Here is a 19698-nt window from a genome sequence, read left to right on the forward strand (position 1 = left end):
AGGCTATAGAGTCATTTTTTGCACAGGAACGCCTACCTTGCATCTCAGTAAGGCAAGGTAGGTTTCCACATCCAAAAAATGACTTCAACTCCATAAATTTGGCGCAAGACGGGTCTAGCGCCAAAGTATAAATATGGAGTTCGTTTTGCACCGAATCAGAGTAAAAACAATTACGCTTATTCGGTGCAAACAGAGTATAAATATGCCCCTTAGTGGGTTACTAGTTTGCACAAACAGTTCTATGAATTACTTTAATTGTTGTGAATGTGTACTTTCATTGTGTGAAAATGTTCAGTTTTGTGAAAGTTAAAGAGGCAAAGGATAAAATTGTGAAGAAAACATCTGAATACATTGCCATTGTTTGATAAAGTAAAAAGATAGCATGCAGTGCAGTAACATTTATCTTGCAATGTGGAAATAAAAATCGAAAACTATTTAAACATGCTAGCGCCAAAAAAAACGTATTGTTGTCGCAAATTCGGCATTTTAACCATTAAGTCAATACATTTGCACAAGAATACTAAAAAAATACCTTTCAAAAGGCGCCATTACTTTTATTTATCATGACACTAGAATACCTATCACCAACTATTTCATAATAATCGATAAAAAGAACTCCTACAGACTGGAATTTGCCAACAAAAAGTAAAGTTGGAATGTGGAATATCAGTGGGAATTTGTTTTACATAAAAATGGCAGTCTCTGGTGAGTTTACTCTTCATGAATTTCTGTGATGCACATCTGACGCAAAGGACTTTATTTATTTTTTGCTTATAGGACGGGGTCAATATATGATCATTTCAGAAAACAAGATAAATATAAATTCACAATTGATCTCTTCCCAGAGACACATTTTACGACTGCAATAATTCTTTGATTGATTAGTGGGAAACCTGTGCATTTACTAAATCATAGTATATCCCTTGCTTTGCTAGTAATTCACAATGCGTTCCTTGCTCCACTACTTGTCCATGTTGAATAACCGCTATGACATCCGCATTCTTCACAGTTGACAAGCGGTGAGCAATAACAATGCAGGTTCGTCCCTGTCTGGCATCGTCCAACGCTCTCTGGACTATCTGCAAAAAGAAGGGTGCATATGGCATTATTACTGGAGTATAATATTCACCAACAGCAACGATATTTTTAATACTGGTTCTGAAGTGCAATATGCAGAGACAATCATATATTTATACAATATGGCCCACATTTATGAAACGTGGCGCTTCACCTAGTGCAGCACCACTTTTCTTGCGCCCCTTAGCACCCCCCTAACGCCACCATGTGTGCGCTGTATTTAAAATAATGCACACCACGGCGGTAGTCAGGAAGACTAGTTTCATAATTATTTACATTAGTCCGGCACTTTGCAGGATTAGCGTCATAAATTATGACGCTAATCCTGAAAAGCACCCAGAGGCCCATTGAACACGAAGGGAGCCTGTTTTTAACGCCTGCCCTTAGCAAGCGTTAAAAAATGCTGATAAATCTTGTAGAGCATTGCACCACTTTGTAAATATGGCTTTGCGATTTTGCCCTTCCAACTCCACATTAGCATTAAAAAAATTACGCTAATGTGGCGTTGAAATGGTGCTAGACCACCATAAATCTCGGCTCTTATCCATAAATAATTATTTAAAACGTTGTATATGACCAGTGTTATTCATTTCATTCACTCGACATCAAATGCGGGTAATTAGGGAAAGCTTTGTATGCAGTGATTTGAGCATTATGCAGTGGTGCTTCGGTATGGATGAATGTACGAGTAAGGCCAAAACTCGTCTGGGGTTGTATGTCTTCCCATTCAGAAGGAATGGTTGAGCAGTTTGTGTTAGAGTGATCCTTTTTGCGTTGGGACCAAAGCTGTTCCCTGTCTATATCGATACAGGTTGCTATAAACTATGGAAAGGATTGTGTTGAGGTGTATTTTCACCTGGTTGAAAACAATTCAAGCATTCCATCCATCACATTTTATTCTACAGGTTACCAAGAACTGCTCTATAGCAGTCCTTCTTCATTAACTTTCTGTACAGTAAGCACCACAGACTTATAGCTAAGAGCTTGTGTTTCTTTTCCCTTCATATCTCACCTTCGTCCAGAACCACCAGAGCCACAAATAGCATAAAAGATTCTAGAGCTTCATCTCTCATATTGTTATGCACTCTCCAACCCATTGTAAAGAGATTTGCACAACTAGACCAACTAAAATGTTTGAAAGGTAAAAGGTTGGTGCTATATTAAACAAAAAGAAGTACACCGTGAAACCTTATATCTGTCTTCACAGAGCATTCTGCCAGATAGGGTAAGCACTTAGAGGCAAATTTATCAAGGGTTTTCCGTTGCCTTTGTGCCTCCAAAGGTGGCACAGGGCAATGCAAAAATCTATAATGAATTTTACCATGCCTTGTAAGGCCACATTCAGTGTAAATCTGGAGTAAAGCAAGGTAGAGTACGCCACTGACTGGCGTTACTCTGCTCCAGGGAGGCGTTCCATTGGTGGACGGTGGCTGTTCCCACACATCCATCCACGGATTCTGAAGTATTCCCAAATTTCCCAATACAAGTAGACCTAGGAATGCATCTGAATGCTACATCTTTCCAGGGGAGGCGTAACAAGAAGAACAAACTTTATTTCTTCTAATTTTTCCTCTTTCTTCTTATGCTGCATTCTGCAGCACAGTTATAACAAGGAAAAAAGTCTCAGAAGCTTGTTTTTGTGCAGGATGGGCTTGTTTTTGTGCAGGAAGTTGTCCCTTCCTGCACAAAAGAAATATTGTCTGTAATACAGATACCCTTGCCCCATGGTGCAAGGGTGCCTCAATTGGAGCTAGGCAGCAGTTTGTGTGACAGTGCAGGCAGAGAGCCAGAATGGGCCATATATTGATAGATAGATAGATAGATAGAAAGATAGATAGATAGATAGATAGATAGATAGATAGATAGATAGATAGATAGATAGATAGATAGATAGATAGATTCCTGCCCTCTCCCTTTCAGACAGTGCAGCAAGTTGTTTTGCTACAATGGATTGGTGAAAGAATGATAAATATGGCCCTAAATGTCACAGGTATATCTTAATAGAGATACAAATATCAGAATTCCAGCTTTCTTGGCTCGTTTGTGATCAAGTTTCTTAATATGCAACACTGGATAATGAATGTAGCCTTCCTTACATGGACTGATGAAATGCAATGATGACAATTATGTGGAATGAGACAAAATCTTTTGCTCAAAATAAGCCATAGGATGAATTTTCAAGGATGCAGGGAACAAGTTGCTCTTTTGCCTATGATCTTTAAAGCATCCACTTATGCACTTTATTTAGACTTCTGTATATTTTCTGGTACTGTCTAATTTTGATACACATTATACCTCTATTTGATTATGGATTTAATAGGTGAAGTAACTTTATAAATGTAAAACTGACTCTGGAAATGGGTGGCAACACCTTGCATATCCATTGATATATAGGGTCAAGATTTCTTCATAATCTTCATTACCTTTGTGAGATGTGATGAGTTTACAAACATGTAATTTACGTTTGGACTATAAGGGTGCAGACAATATAGCAATTTTACAGACAGTTTTAAATAAATATGTAGAAAACACCAAACAAATGGCATATACTGTATTTCCTGATTTCCCAACAACATTCGAACAGGTTGACAGGCCTACATTATGGTGTAAATCAGACAGGAAGTCTCAATATATTTATTACATCAAGAGCCAGATGTACGACCATTTCATTTTGCAAGTCATTAATTGCGATTCATTGTGAATCGTAATTCGAGAATCGCAAAATGAAATGTACAAATGTGTCCCAGACTTATTTAGGGATTTCCAATGGGGTCACAAATGACCTACCTCATTATTATTCTTTAAGTAGGTCATAACTTGCGACCCCATTGGGCTCAGCAGACCACCATGTCTGTGACTGCTTTTAAATAAAGCATTTTGTTTTTATGCAGGCTGTTTTTCTTAAAGGAAAATGGGATGCATTTAAAAAAGAACAATGAAAAGTTTTCTTTTCAGTTTTTCAGAGTATGTAGTGGTCGGTGGGACCACTGCCTGCTCTGAAAAAATATTTTCACATGCATTCACAAAGGGGAAGGGGTCCTTTAGGAACCCCGTCCCGTTTGCGAATGGGTTAGCACCAATTTGAAATTGGTGTTAACTGAGATTGTTTTGCGACCGCATTCAAAGTCACTAAACAATCATACATACCACTGTAACTCCCAATTAGCAAGGGTTGCCCTCAGGATGCCCCTTCCTAATTGTGAGTCAAAATCCCTATTTGGCAAATCGGTAACTGCATACCGACTGGTAAAATAGGCACGGTACATTGTACCTGTCCTTTTTGCAGTCGCAAATGGTGATTTTCACCTTTTGCGACCACAATAAGGCATCGTACATCGGGCCCCTAATTATCACTCTTTATTGATCAACATATTATAAAGTTCGGTTGGGGGAAACAAAAGCTTTTCTCCATCCAGCGATATACATAACGGTCTAAAACAGGGATGTCTTATTGGCTCCATTTTTATTCTGCATTTACATGTATGATTATTCACAACAATCTTCGAATATGAATACCATAAAACTGGCAATTGGGAAATGAAAAATTAAAGGTTGTGAAAAACTAAGGGGGTCATTATGAATACAGTGGGACACCCCGCCGTGTTCATGCTGGCGGTTTTATCACAGACCACCAGCCCCCTTGAGGCCCCGCCTCCCAAATAATATACATTCTGCTGGGCTGGCGGGCGGAAAAAGTGTTTCTGCCCGCCGGCCCAGCAGAATGCAGGACCCGGACATTGCCGACGGCTCCACATGGAGCTGTTGTCAATGCTGCTGTGCGGCGGGTGCAGCAGCACCCGTCGCGCAGACCTGCACGATGGGGCCTCCAGGGGGACCCCGGAGCACCCCTCCGCCAGGGAAAGGCTGGAGGAACAAGAGTTCTTTATCCAGACGGCAGCACTGCTTGCAGCGCTGCCCTGTCGGAAAAGTAATCTGCCATCGTCAGGCTGCCTGTCAGCGGTAGCCTGTCGGTGGCGGAAGGCCGCCTGTGGCGGCCCGCCCTTGTCCAGAATATGGCAGTTCAGACCGCCGGCATGGCAGTCTGAACCGCCATGTTCGTAATAAGGGCCTAAGTCTAGCTTAGTAGGACATTTTACTAACAATCTAGGTTGTAAGCTGCATTCTAATTTCTTGGGGAATAAAGCAGTTGCACACACAGGCGCTCTGTAACACTTCCATAAATCTATGGGGGAAGGCATTCTAATCACTTACTGCAAGCTCGCAAAATAGAAATATTTCCCATTGTAAGTTATGCCTTAGAATATACAACCATTTCCATCTGGTCTTTTTTAAATATATATGAGGAGAAGATACTGCGTAATTTATGCAGCTTGATTGTGGCAGTCTCTTTATACAAGATTAGACTACAGCTTGGATTCCTTCGCACTTATGCTCATGCAATAGCAAATATCATTCTTGGAGCCATACTCATCTCCATGCACCAGCACCATCCTTAAGAGCGCTTTTGAGTGAGGACTTAGCTAATGGTTCAGTTAAACACTTGAGGCCTCATTTTCAGTGAATTGGCGCATCAGTTCCAAGGCACCAGTTTCCTTGCGTCACCCTGTGCCACCATGGTAGCACTTTATTTAGAATACAGTGCATAATGGCACTCATTAGCACAACTGCGTCAAAATATCTAATGCAGTTGTGGTGCTTTGCAGGACTAGCATCAACATTTTTGACACTAGTCCAGCAAAGCTCGGGTAGGCATATTGAAAACAGCCTTGGGTCATTTTTTAATGCCAGCCCAGGTCTGGCATTCCAAAATTATGCTAAAATCGTGCATTGAAATCTTGTAGATTTCACTGCTTCATTTCTTTGGGCCCCCCTGTGGGGTAATACCTCCCTTGCATACATTACACCTGGTGCAGGTATAATGAGGCACAAGGGTTTACAAACAGACTGAAAACGCATTTGAGCCATCAATAAAATATCTGAGTGAACATGAATCTGAAAACTGCGATTTGCTGAACACGTGTTATTTATTTATTTTTTGGCTACTTTAAGCATATGACTAAGCATATGACTAGATAGAAATATGATAAATTGTCATTTGTTTCTGGAAACTCTTGAAATCAGTCCCAAAACTTTGCAAGTTCACAAAATTCACATTTGCAAAATATGTGGAACAAATGTGGGAAAAAATTCAAACAAAAGCAGATTTCAGGAATGGAACCCTTTCACTGTCCACATTTAGACAGAGAGCATTACTAAGGGTGTCATTATGAGTTTGGTGGCCTGACAGACCCCTGAGGAGGAGACCGCCATGGAACTGGAGGTCTCCCAGATAGCCGTATTACAAGGTTTCCAGCTGGCTGACCGGCGGAAACCTCCATATCAGGAGGATTCCACCAGTCAGCCTGGTGAAAACAGTGTGGTGGTATTGGCCTCGGATCCTACAGGAGCCGAGGCCAATGTCATCACGCAGAGGGTGCCCCCAGCACCATCAGAATGTGCACTGTCTGCCGAAGCAGACAGTGCGCATTATGAGGATGCCATGCAGGGGGATCCTCTGCAGTGCCCATGACATGGTTGTGGCCACTGGAGAGGTCCCCCTATGGCCCTAAGCACTGCCTTTCCACCAGCCTTTTCATGGCGTGGACCCTGCAATGAAAAGACTGGCAGAAAGTGAAGACGTGATCAGCACAGCATTGCTGAAATCAGCACCGCCGTGGATGACCTCGACTTTGACCGGCGCCAACCCTTCGGGATCCATGGTCCTGGTGATCCAACTGCCAGGGTCGTAATATTGCAGTCAGATTGCCTGGAGCCTGACCACCAGCAGCGAGCTTAGCAGTCTCATGACTGCCAAACTCATAAAAAGGCCCCTAGCTATTAGGAGATGAGATCCTCTTTCAACCTGTAACAGATACCCAGTCCGCCATATTACAAACGGCAAAGGCTTTAATATTGTGTATAATGCTTGTAATATGGCAGATGACACATCCATCAATTTTGTGATGGAATAACCTGTCTTCCAAACTCTGTATCAGGCACAGAGATTGTTCTTGCAATAATTAATTTTTCAGAAATTTCTTCTGTAAACATTTTACGGAAACTCCCACATGCATAAAAATCTTCCTTGTTGTTTTTTTGACTGATGCACCTGGTTGCTGAACTCTGTGCACAGGAACTCGACTAAGAAGCCCCAGTGCATCTGTGTTGACCCTTAAAACCTGTCAAAATTGACAGTGACAGGGCAAACATGCGTGCAGGCCTATCGCTGTCATCTGTCAATGCAGTTTCAAAACTGAAATGTGACCTGTAAAAATAACAAGCCTACTATCCTTTCAAAAATTAATATTGCCCAAAAATAGGCCTTCATGTGCATAAGGTAGTGTGCATGGCGTCTAAATTAGGACATGTAAACTATTACTGATAGACATGTCCACACAAGAACAAGCCCTCATAAGCTATTTTCATTGTAGCAGGGTGTCTATTCCATTAAAAGTATAGGGTATACTGTTAAATTTCCAAGAAATATTATATCCATCTAGGAAACAGCTACAGAGTTAATTCCTGCATTTCTAAAATATTTATTACAAGCCCACTTTAAGACTTTAAGAAAGTCATCATTTTCCTGCCTAATGCCTTTAGTTTACATGAGTGTTTAGCTACCACCCAGAAGCGAGCCAAGACAAAGGTCTTGAGTGCAGTGAGGTGTTCTGTTCCTCAGGCTGGAGGATCATATGGACTGTGACCAGGAACTTAATTACCTTCAAAGAGGCATACACTGCCAAAGCTAGATGTTGCTAACACCTTGACCTGCCCCTCCTTTGTCCCTCTAGTCAGCCAGGCACCAATCCGAGGTGGAGATGAGCTGTCACCAGGTTTTTAGTGACCACAGACAAGGAGTTGCTCATTTCCTTGGCCTCACCTTCATGATGGGCAATGGAGCTCTACGCAAGAGAAGAAAGGTTCTGCCATGGTGTTTTTTGGTAGAGAGGGAACGTTTACAGTAGCACAAAAGGGAACTGCTGCTAATCGGGTAGACCTGCCCCTGGGAACATTTTCCCCTACTGCTTAGTGAGGATCCAGGAGTCACCCTCACACACAATCTAGTTCCAGGCATAAAGGTGACCCCCTCGGCATCATCTTCTGAAAATGACTGAACCTATGTAAGACAGAAGGAGGACTGCACCTGATTTGAGACCTGTGAGGAGATCTGAAAGCCTGAGTCCTGCTCACACTTTTACCCAGGACAAAGAGGTGGACTCAAGGATCAGTTTGCTCACCTCTTCTTAAATTACAGGGACACAATAAGCTGCTAGAAGCCATTTTGCTAAGTATCCCAGCTGCCCAATTCCAAATGCACCTTTTCTGGATCCTGCTGCTGGCTTCTGCTTGAGTGACTTTTGACCTCCAGGTTTCCTCCTCCTAACACCGTGAAAAACTGGAATTTTAAATCATTTTGGTTCTAAAGACCTCCAGAGTACCTATAAAAACCTGCCAGGCCAATGCAACGAAGGTGCCTTGTGGGGGGACCAAAGATTCAGATTGCTAAGGAGGGCACCAGAGAGTCAGCTCCTGTGGGACTTCTGCACTCCAGGGACAACATCCCACATTATTCTGCCTCATTTGGACTTTCTCAGTGGTTCTGGGGAGATTTATGCCCCAACATCGCTACATTGATCGTGTGACTCCATGATGCCTGACTGGGGTCTTTTGAGTGGAGCAGTCTACACCACATGATGAAAATGATGGCCTCGTAAAACCTGGTGTGGACCCCCGGCTGTCTCCCCAAGAGCTTTGGGGGTTGATACCTGAGGTGGTTCGTCCACCACTTATCCCCCTGTAAGATAGAAAGTGAGCCTTCATCTGGGTGGTGGAACAACCTACTGGGATTGGCGCAAGACCCTGCAGCTCACATGAGACCTCATGATTTTTGGGCTAGCTGTCTGAACTTGTATCTATAGCCTGGAGGTGCAGTGGTTGAGAGAGCTGCCGCTAGGGGCTGTGCAGTTGCTCCCGTTCACCGTGCTCACATTGGGCTCCAGGGGACTCTGAATTTATTAGATGTTTTGGTAAGTGCGCCTGCTGCCTCACGCAGCCTGCGGCAGCCAGGGCGCCTTATGTCTGCAGGACTGGCCTGCTAAATCTATGCCTACTATCTGGGGGTGCTGAAGTCAAGAGTGCTGCCATGGGAGACAGAGCCACTGCTTTCTCCATCCTGCTCCCATTGGCACCCAGGGGACTCTGCCTTTGGTGTTGTAAGTGCACCAGTTGCCCTACATGCGGCCAAGATTACCAGCTTTATTGTACTGCTATATGGAAGACTTGGAGCTGCTAATATGGCCTTCTCTATATAAACATTGACTGCTGGGGGGGGGCATCTGGCTGCATGGATGAGGTGGCTGAGGGGCCCAGGAGATTCAGGGACCCCATTTCATGCCTATGCCTTTCTTTATGGACTTGGCCTATTGAACTTGGCGTCTGATGGGGAGAACTGTGTCTGCTCATGCTCCCCACCACCATTCAGTGGGACCAGGTCTCATTCAAGCTTCTTGTAGGCCACAATTGCTAGCCATCTGCTGCCCCTACTACAGGGTTGTCGACCCTTGATGCCACTCCAGTTGTCAAATAAATACAGGATCTTAACCTCATTTTGCAGAGGAAACCTTGCACATCCCAGGCAAGAGCACCAGCTAGCGATCCACAGCATTACTTTTAGTGGCTTCCTCACACTACTGGGTTGATTGCCTGGAAACCCTAACTTGTCTGGGAACCACATCTCTTTCTGCTCTATCATTTCACACAGCTCACCTTTTGCTCCTGGCTTCATCCTTTCATCCAGCCCTTTTCTTTTGTGGGGTATCAAGAGAAACCCACACACCTTTGCCTGTGAACTGACTGAATGGGTCTGCCCTCAACATCACCCTTGATTTGGTCACTTTGGGCATCACATTACTGGACACACTGGGAAAATCTATAGGCTATCCGACCAATCTATAATTTGATTCATGCTGCAATGCACACACACCAGAGAGCAGGACAGCAGCACTGCCACGCCAGCAAAACACTGCTGACCGTATCATGAGCAATGATACGGCCTGGTGTTGTTTTGCTGGCGGACGCTGCTGCTGCCAGCAGCGCCGCGGACCATCTCCAGCCGGAGGACCCCCTGCAAGCAGGTAAGTCACGTTCTCTGACCGGAGAGTGGGTGAGGGTGTTGTGTGTATGTGGGGGGGGTTGTAGGTCTTGGTATGAGTGCATACGGGTGTGAGTCGCGTAGGATGCATGCGTGAATGAGTGATTATGAGTGTTGTGTGTTGTGAATGCATGTGTGTGACAAGGTATGTTGGTGAGTGTAGCAGTGTGTGGGTATGTATGTGTGCATGCGTGGGTGATGGTGGGTATGCATGTGTGCATATGTGTATATGGGTGTGTGTGTGTATATGTGCGGGGGAACAGGAAAGGGAGGGGCAGTGGGAGAGTGGGGAAGGACTCTGGGGGGATGGTGGCAGGGGGACCCCTATCAGTGCCATGGAAGGGATTCCCTGGCACTGATAGTGCCTACCGCCATGGTTTTCATGGTGGTAAGTTTGGCACGAAAACCATGGCGGTAGGCCGGGTCATAATCCTGAGGATGGGATTGTGACGGCCGCCCAGGCTGGAGACCGAAGTCTCCAGCCCAGCGGCTGTTACCACCCTGGCAGTCGGTGTGTTAAAGTGGCGGTTTTGGATGGTGGTAACTGCCATGGTACAAATCCCATTTTTTTTACCGCTGGCTTGTTGGCAGTATTACCACCACTTTAACACCGACCGCCAGGGTTTTAATGAGGGCCTATGTGTTGCGGAATTGATGCATCACGCACAAACTTGATGTTCAGTTGCAAGAAGCAGAACAGCACTTTTTCACAGAGGAGGACAGTGTCTCATCCCATTGTATCACTTTACTCAACAAGGAAAAAATATTGAAAGTCATTGAAGCAAAGAATAAGGATCTTGAGGCGTGATCCTGCTGCAACAATCTTCGAATTTTAGGCGTGCCAGAATCTGCAAATACGGCAAAATGGACAATTATGTTGAAAGTGTGCTTGCTACTCAGGGCCTAATTTAGATGTTGGCAGTAATGGTCCTGCTTTTGACTTTTTGACTAAAAACCTGTCCGCTGCCATACACAAAAGCCTGCATTTGAACCTCCACGAAATACCACCCGCAGTGATAGTGGGAGAGGGAAAAGGGGATGCTGGTGGGATGCCAGCCAGCATGCAGATTTTGATGTGCTTTACCACCAAGAAAAAAGTGGTGGTCCGACCTCCATGTCTGAGTTGGACTTCCCTCCATCTTTAACTGGACATGACTGGACAACACCTGTCATCATTGCGGCCACCAACCCACAGAGAAAACACAACCCCCCTCAGTGAACTCAAAGGTAGGGCTATTGCATTGCCAGACGACTTTGAGTGGGCCTTGCACGGAAAGTTGGGACCACTGCAGTTATATACGTAATAGTCATTTTTTGTAAATCACTGCCACATACATATTATGGGGGCCCAAGTGGGTCAGTCATGGATGGGGACACACTGGTACACAACACATTTTGCACACATTCACAACTGCAATTAAGGTACCAGTATTCATTGGCAAATGAATGCAAGCACCACAATGATGGTACATTCACACCTGTCAACTGTGTCCATGTGTGGAAATTGTTAGGGGAGCCGTCATGTTGTGCTGTACGTTGTGTGTGTGTGTGTGTGTGTGTGGACTGGCTGGTTGAGATGGAGGGAGCTGAAGTGGGTGATGTGGTTGTGTCTGTAATTGTGTCACTTGTATGCAAGCTTGAAGTAGTTTTGTATGATGTGTTGCTGCGTGACACATTCAGGTGCGAATGGTCATTGAGTGGCAGACATTACTGTAATGTGTGTAGTTGTGCCTTTGTATGAGTGTGTTTGTGTAGATCAGTGTATAGTTGTGTTGGTAGTTGTGGTTGCATTGTGTTTGGGTGCAATGTGAATGGTGGTTGTGTATTGTGTCATGGATGTATGTCAATGTGTGGTTTTGACACGTACAGGTTTTGTTGTGTTGGAATTGTAAAGGATGATGGTGTGTATGTGGTGTGCTGTCTAGTGTGTAGTGCAAGAGGACACCTATGGCTAAGGGACAGTGTGTGTCACTTACCTGTATTCCATAACCACTGCCATTGTACGAAGTCTACTGGGTCCTGCCGCTGTCTCCCTCCATCAGATTTTTGTTGCCAGTCCTCTGCTTGCAGGGCTGTAACATCTGAATATGGTGGGCAGAACACCGTCCACTTGATGGTCTTCTCAGGTCCATTGTCGGTAAGGCTTGTTGGTAACACCAAGATCTAAATCAGGCCCTCTGTTTGGTGCTGATTCCTTCTTCAAACTCCTCATGGTAGAACATGCGCACCAGGTGCCTCTGCTCACTTGATTGTCATCAGAATCCTCAATTACTTGGACTGCGACATCAGTCTATGGCTTGCCAGAGAATGATGTCCCTTGCAATTTGATGGTACTGAGATGACACTATGGCCCATATTTATACTCTGTTTGCGCCGGATTTGCGTCATTTTGTTAAGCAAATTTGGCGCAAAGCTAACACCATATTTATACTTTGACACTAGACCTGTCTAACATCAAAATATCCCAGTGTGCATCATTTTTTGGATGCGTGAAACTGCCTTGAGTTAATGAGATGCAAGGTAAGCGTTCCTATCCAAAAAATGACTTAAACACCCGTGCGCCATATTTATCCAACCGCACAAAAATGGCGCACGGCTGTGAGGCGGAGCCAGAAAATGACGCAAATCTCGATTTGAGTCAAAATTTAACGCCTGGGACGCGGCAGGCGTTACAATGGGGCAAACACACCAGTACTTAAGGAAAACACACAGAAGCAACATCAGAGCACAAGAAGGAAGACATGGAGTTGCTATTCATCCAACATGCACGAAGAAGCAGAGCACCGGAGCAACAATAGCAGCTTCCACCACACCAACAGGGACCCCAAAGGCAACGCCGAAGACAGGAGAGGATATTCCAGACGAGGACAACCCTTCAGGGCCTCAGGAAAAATGACATCATCCAGAGGTACAGACTAAACTGACAAGCCATACAGCAGCTGCTGCGCCACATTAAGCCACAGTTGGCACTCAGCTTACAGACACCCCACATCATTCCACCAGAAACCAAGCTGCTAGCTGTCCTGCACATGTTGGCAAGTGGCTCTTTTCAAACCAGTGGTGCCCTGGTTACCGGGATCTCACAGCCCTCATTCTCTGCCGTCCTTCCCAAGGTACTGGATGCCATCATCTCCCTCACACCCCGCCACATCAGTTTCCCCAACATACAGCAGAAGCAGCAGGAGACCAAACTGGGCTTCTATCAAATCAATGGCTTCCCGCACATGCTTGGTGACATTGGCTGCACACATGTACGGATTGTGCCACCTGCTGCAACTGAGCATCTATACCGCAACAGGAAGCACACACACTCCATCAATGTGCAGGTCATTGTGGATCACCGTGGCTTAATCACCAACATTGTGGCAAAGTATCCTGGGAGTGTACATGATTCATTCATCTTCCACCACAACACCATCAATCACCACTTCCAGGATGGACGATATGGCAATGGCCTACTTGTTGGTAAGTACAGAAACCTAGTAATATATACACAGCACAGCACCCCTGTAGGACACCCAACACATACACCACTACATTGACACGTGGCCAGGAAGACACTGAGGTGTGACACTGGTAGTCAGGTTTGATATCCTGACCCAATGGGATACACACCTATGGACAAATGACAGATGCAAATAACAACAGATGCCACTCCAGAGCCACAAGGGACCAATTCAAAACCACACAGTGACAATGACTTGGCCTTAACTGGCAGTACAACTTGGAAGATGAATCTTCCAATATCACATCAATAACACTTAACTCACACACCCTTCCAAGCAATACGTACTATGTAAGGGGTGTGTAATGTGTTTCGCTGCAGGTCAAACACCATGAGACACATAGCATGATGATGCTGACTCTAATGAAGGTGACATGGAATCATTGAGGCAGTACCAAAATCTCACATCACTCCTGGGGTGACATTGCCCGCAGCAATAAGGAAGTGGACTGTGCTATGAAAACATGTGGATGTGACACTAATGCAAAGTGTACACTGCTACACATATGGATTGAGACAATTACACATATACATAACAGATGTACAGGCACATGGAACTTCTGACACTAAAACCCTACACCCTCACAACCAAAGTTAGCCAGCTTACCAGAAGCAGTTTCAGTAGTGTAGGTACATGTTTGCACATGAGCCAACTCGGTGAGGGCACAAATATAGGTTTGCATAGAACTTGTCACACATGGGATAATTGTGCATTGTCAATTGTGAACACTTCAGTGCAGCCAACGTATGGAGATGTGTTGTATATTGTCACCTAGCCAAATCATGGGGCCTCACTGTTGCATTTCACATGCAATTACATATGTCTAATTGGATGGGATGTTCAGCCATTATATTGTGCAACCGTGTTACCACCACAGTGCAATCGATTGTGTGTGTGGAAGTATCATGTCACCTCCAGTGAAGGCGCATGGACACTTCTTTCATATGACATAATGCATGGGAGATACACAATGAACTGCAAGTCTAGAAATATACCGCTGATATCAGGTCAATCAGCCAAACCCCAGTTTTGATAGGTAAACAACCTAATGCAGAAAGAACATCTTAGAAGTCTAGGATCCCGCACAATACCACAAACACAGATGAGTCACAGACGACACAAGATAACAACTGCCATGCAAAATGATAATCAAGGTGCAACCCACAACCAAATATTTACCCTCATTTTCTCTTTCAGCTGATCAGGATTACAGGACCCAGCCATGGATCATGACCCCATTGGCCAACCCAAGCACAGCAGCAGAGCGTGCCTATAATGAGGCACATAGTAGGACACACACCATAGCTGAGAGGACTTTTGGCATCCTGAAGTCCAGATTCAGGTGCCTCGACATCACCGGAGGCAGCCTCCTATATTCACCTAAAATAGTCCGCAAGATCATTTTGACCTGTGCCATCCTGCACAACATATGTGTAAGGAGGAACATTCCCCTCTATGAACCAGACCCACAAATGCCTGAAGAGGAGGAAGACGAGGATGCTGTCCGTGAAAATGAGGGGGAACATCCAAACACTGCTGCAGGATTGCGTCGCTGACAACACTTTGTAATCATATGTCATTAAACACCTACCTTCATCACTCAATCATGCTCTGGGTAATATTTTATGCATCACATGATCCCTAGGAATCATAATCAGAGTTTAGCCTCATGGAGCATTGCAGAAATACAGATTAGGATACCTAAAAAGCCACATTATATTGGATGGGTATGGATGTACAGCCAACATCACACACAGTGTAAATGACATAGATCCTGTCTATTTCACCTGTGAAGGGCAATATCAGGGGATCACAGCTGTGAGACACATCCATGTTGCCAACATGGTCCATTGCAGCACATGACACACAACTAAGACACCATCAATCATAATGAAAAAAGTGTATCATACATGAGGCAGTGGATGTGCTATTGCATTGGTAATGGGAATGTATGAACAGACCCTTAATAGCAGTAAGTGTGACACCAGCTATCTCTGCAAGGAGCATGTGTGACAAGAAGTCCATCTAAGCTGAAAATGGATAGCACGAGTGCCCCAAGTTCGACAAGTATTGCTCACAAAACATGCCCTGTGCAGTCCATCTCAGGTTAAAAGTCCTGCCAATGCCATGTTTTAAGTCTCTCCCCATCCTTCTCTCGGGGGCCCTGTAAATGGATTATAAGTACCCTGAGATTCCTCAGCTACGCACACCCAGACTCCCATTCTGACTCCTGTGTGCTTCACACTTCAGGATGGCATGCCATAGTCATAGTTCATCAGTCTGCATGGACTTCAGGTCAAATAATGCACTGCCTGGTAGTCTGTAAGACCTGTAATCAGCTGTCCATTGCTTCCCATGTCAAAGGTCCACTTGGTCCTTGATTCTCAACTCCATGACTTGTGAGAGACTGAAGCTGCACACACCTGTGAGCACTACCATGCAGACCAGCCATTTGAACCTGCCCTGCCCTTGCTGCTGCCTGGAACTGCTTAGAAGCTGCCAGTTTCAGAATTTCCTTGTTGTGCACTGGAATACAAATCACTTGTGTACCAGAGCCCTTGGGGGATTGTGTAACATTGCAGACCACAGCACAAACTGTTTTTAGTTCCAACAGTGTTCTTCCTATTTGTCCCTGTCTGAGTCTGCTCACTGTGTATTTGTCTTGTCCATGTTTGTTCCTGACAGAGCCTGCATCCTGGTAGCCAGACTGGTTCCAGGCTTTGCGTTCAACATAGAGGTTCCCACTGGCTACATTTGTCTCATAGTTGCTTTTCATGCCCACTCTTACCTCATGGGTTATTGTGTGTGGTAGGTCTACAATCCTCAAATAGAGAGTATATTTTAAACATGTTACTCATCGTAATCAGTTCGGGGACATGTATTCAAATGGCCTAATCCAGACCCCATCCTTTGTCTGGTATTGCCTGTAATTATGTTTGCCAAACAGTGACAGTGTGCTATGGCTGTATGCATGGATTCGGTACGGTGCCTCCAGCACAACAAACAAGGCTTGCCAATGTGTATGTGAGGACAAAACATGTTTGTGCCCTGACAGTCCACACACAGAATCACTTCTGCTGCCACCTTTTGATGGTGCTTGCATGGTGACTACCTTTGAGATTAATTAGCACAGAGGCACTGATGTTCCCTGTTGCAGTGGGAATTTTCAAGACCACCCTGTGTACACATGTTGTGATGAAAGCTGCCTGTTACCTATTACTCATCCATTAAGTTTTTGAGCACACCAAGGTTGCCCTGTTGTCAGCCTTAATAAAGTTCTGCAGTGCCATAGCTGGCCTATCACCATGATTGGCTTTAGGGCAAATCTGCTTTGAAAGATACTCTGTTAATTGAGGGAATGGCTCTACAGACTCATGACTAGACCTGCACGTAACTATGACAATATGGAGGCCAATACTGACACAGGGTACACATGGCCACACACTTGAACTGAACACCTTTGTGCAATGGAAATATGTGAACACATGCAGCATGGTCTGCTGGTCCTCCTCAGCCACAGGAGAAACATAGGTCATTTACATGACTCAAACTGTAGTGTGCCAAAGTATTTTTGGATTGGATTTGGGACTCTGTGTCACAAACACTGTACCTATCTAGCATGTTCAAATGCCTGACTCATTGGGAGTATACACACAAGTGACCATGAAGTGGTATGCAACATTTCATTACTTGTGATGGGTTACATTTCTGACATTGCCATTATCAACCGTCCTCTATCTATCCTGTGTATAGTTTGTCATGGGAGATGTTTTGTCCCCAAAGTGAGGGAAGTTCACACAGCATAAGACGCAGCAGATATAACAAACACATATCATGACTGATGTACCTCAATGAATGGCATTTGATGGTTATCCACAATTAAAACACATTTATACAAGCACATTATGCAAAATAAGTCTTGTGACGTTCACACAGAGGCACTACAACAATTGAAATATGCAATTCACAGACATAAACACACGGGCCACGAGTGAATCTTTTAAGTTGCGTAGCCTTGCTATCCTCTATTGATGCAGCACCTGCTCAAACTAGGAAATACCCATTTTATTCCAAAGGTTTGTGCTGCTGTTGCGTCAGTTAAGAGAGCTAATCCGGCACAACAACATGAGTATTATGGTCTGCAGTAGTGTGGTCTGCCACATGTGCCCAAACACTAGAACACACACAGCAGGTCATAACATTCTATCTTTGTATAGTTGTAGCCTTCATTTATGTGAAAAAAATTAAAATGACACATAGACAGATATTTTGACGCAAATGCATAAAAAAAGATGCATACGCGTCAAAATATGGCACATATGTGTTAAAAAATGCCGCTCACACCCATTATACATCCATTGGTCCCTAGCGTTAATTCCAACACTACACCCCATACAATCGGTTAACCATTAAAAATATAGTGGTCCTTGAATGTGGGGGAATTTTCAGCCATATGCGTCAAAAAGTATTGACGCAAAGCCCATGAACGTCATAAAATTTCACACATCTTAATAAAAACGCACTGCACATCAGACAGGAAGTGATGTAATAGGATATCCTGTTTACAGAAATGGTACAGTGGTTGTACTTTCACTTTCACTTTGCAGTCTGTGATTCTTCTAGACTGTGTGGCTGTGAATAGAGTTGTGTCTGTCAATAGTGTGCTTTTGTCTCCTGTGTGCCATTTTCATTGTCATCTGTTGTTTTAGTAGTTGTCTGTGTAAATCAGTGTAAGTGTATTTTTATCATTTTTTGAGATTAGATTTGTCTTTGTACTGTTGGGAATGTGTTAGTGGGTATTGTTAGTTGGGGTATTGTTGGGCTGTTTGTGGGTTCTTTAATTTTCTTTTCCATACCTCCTTTCCCTGTATTTCCCTCTTTACACTTTCCTATCTCTATTATTTCTGATATGTTGGGAAGGCCACGTCTGGGGAGAATGGGTGAGGAGGAGCTGGGGTTTTTTTGTTGGCTGGTGTGCCACTTCCTCCCCCTGATGTTGGAGGCTGGTGGCAGGGTGATACAGGGGTATCACACCGAGGCGAGGAGTCTCAGGTGGTCAAAGGTGCTGGTCCACCTAAAAAGACTGTTCAACTGCCAGCGCAACGACCACCAACTGAAACATCGCTGGGCTGACCTGGTGGCCAAAGAGCAAGACCTGCTGTATCACCTGAGTGTGGTGATTGGTGGCCCTGTTGGTGAGTACAAAGTAGACTAATGTGTACAGTTAAATGCTCTGTAGTGACAGTAGCAGATTTTGTGACATGCTGCATGCAATGTTTGTGGACATGTGGAATGCAAATTGAACAAACTGTGGCCCTGCTGAATACTATTGTTGCTACGCATTACCGTAATTTGTTGACGCAAAAGCTGCACAAACTTACATAAGACAACTTTATCTTGTTAATAAGTGCTGCTTTTACGTCAATAGAAGATGGTAATGTGGCACAAACAAAAGTATTATTCAGGTCCTGTGAGTGTACCAGGAATGAGATGTATTTCACATGCCAATGCAAGTAACCAAAGTCGCACAGCATTTATGGTCCTATGTACAAATATCTTCCTAACTTCTATTAATGTCTTAGGCTGATATTTCGACTTGGTTTGTGCAGCATTTAAATTAATTATGGATGCCAATCTGATGCACACTTGATAATATCTATTTTTTTTGGTGCTACTTTCCATAGCTGTAGCATAAACAAATGAAGCAAATGCCACATAACAAAAACAATAACATCTGGCCCTAAGTTCATTGTTTCTGTGTGTTTACGTCTGGACAGATAATCTTTCACATGGCCAAGCGTAATTGTGCCCAGATTCTACCAGATTACAGTAGAAGTACACAGGTTCCTCTTGTGGCTTTTAGGAGTAGGTGTAGAATTTCTGTCATTGAGTAGCATGGCCCAACAACATTTTTCCCTTAGCCACAATTGCTGGTACAGAGCTGGTGCATTTGCCATCTATGTC

The 19698-nt window shown here is 44.2% G+C and overlaps 1 protein-coding gene across 1 annotated transcript in view; it reads right to left on the reverse strand.

Annotated features, from left to right (window-relative positions):
* Window positions 1–742: 742 nt before the first annotated feature.
* The window catches only part of LOC138262020 (ATP-dependent translocase ABCB1-like), a 1142744-nt gene continuing 1123788 nt past the window's right edge, over window positions 743–19698 (reverse strand). The window contains exon 29 of the mRNA XM_069211672.1: window positions 743–1079. Coding sequence (XP_069067773.1) covers window positions 882–1079 — 198 coding nt within the window. The 3' untranslated portion in view covers window positions 743–881. The remainder of the gene's footprint in view (window positions 1080–19698) is intronic.

Source organism: Pleurodeles waltl, chromosome 10, assembly GCF_031143425.1.
Source record: "Pleurodeles waltl isolate 20211129_DDA chromosome 10, aPleWal1.hap1.20221129, whole genome shotgun sequence".
Taxonomy (NCBI): Eukaryota; Metazoa; Chordata; class Amphibia; order Caudata; family Salamandridae; genus Pleurodeles; species Pleurodeles waltl.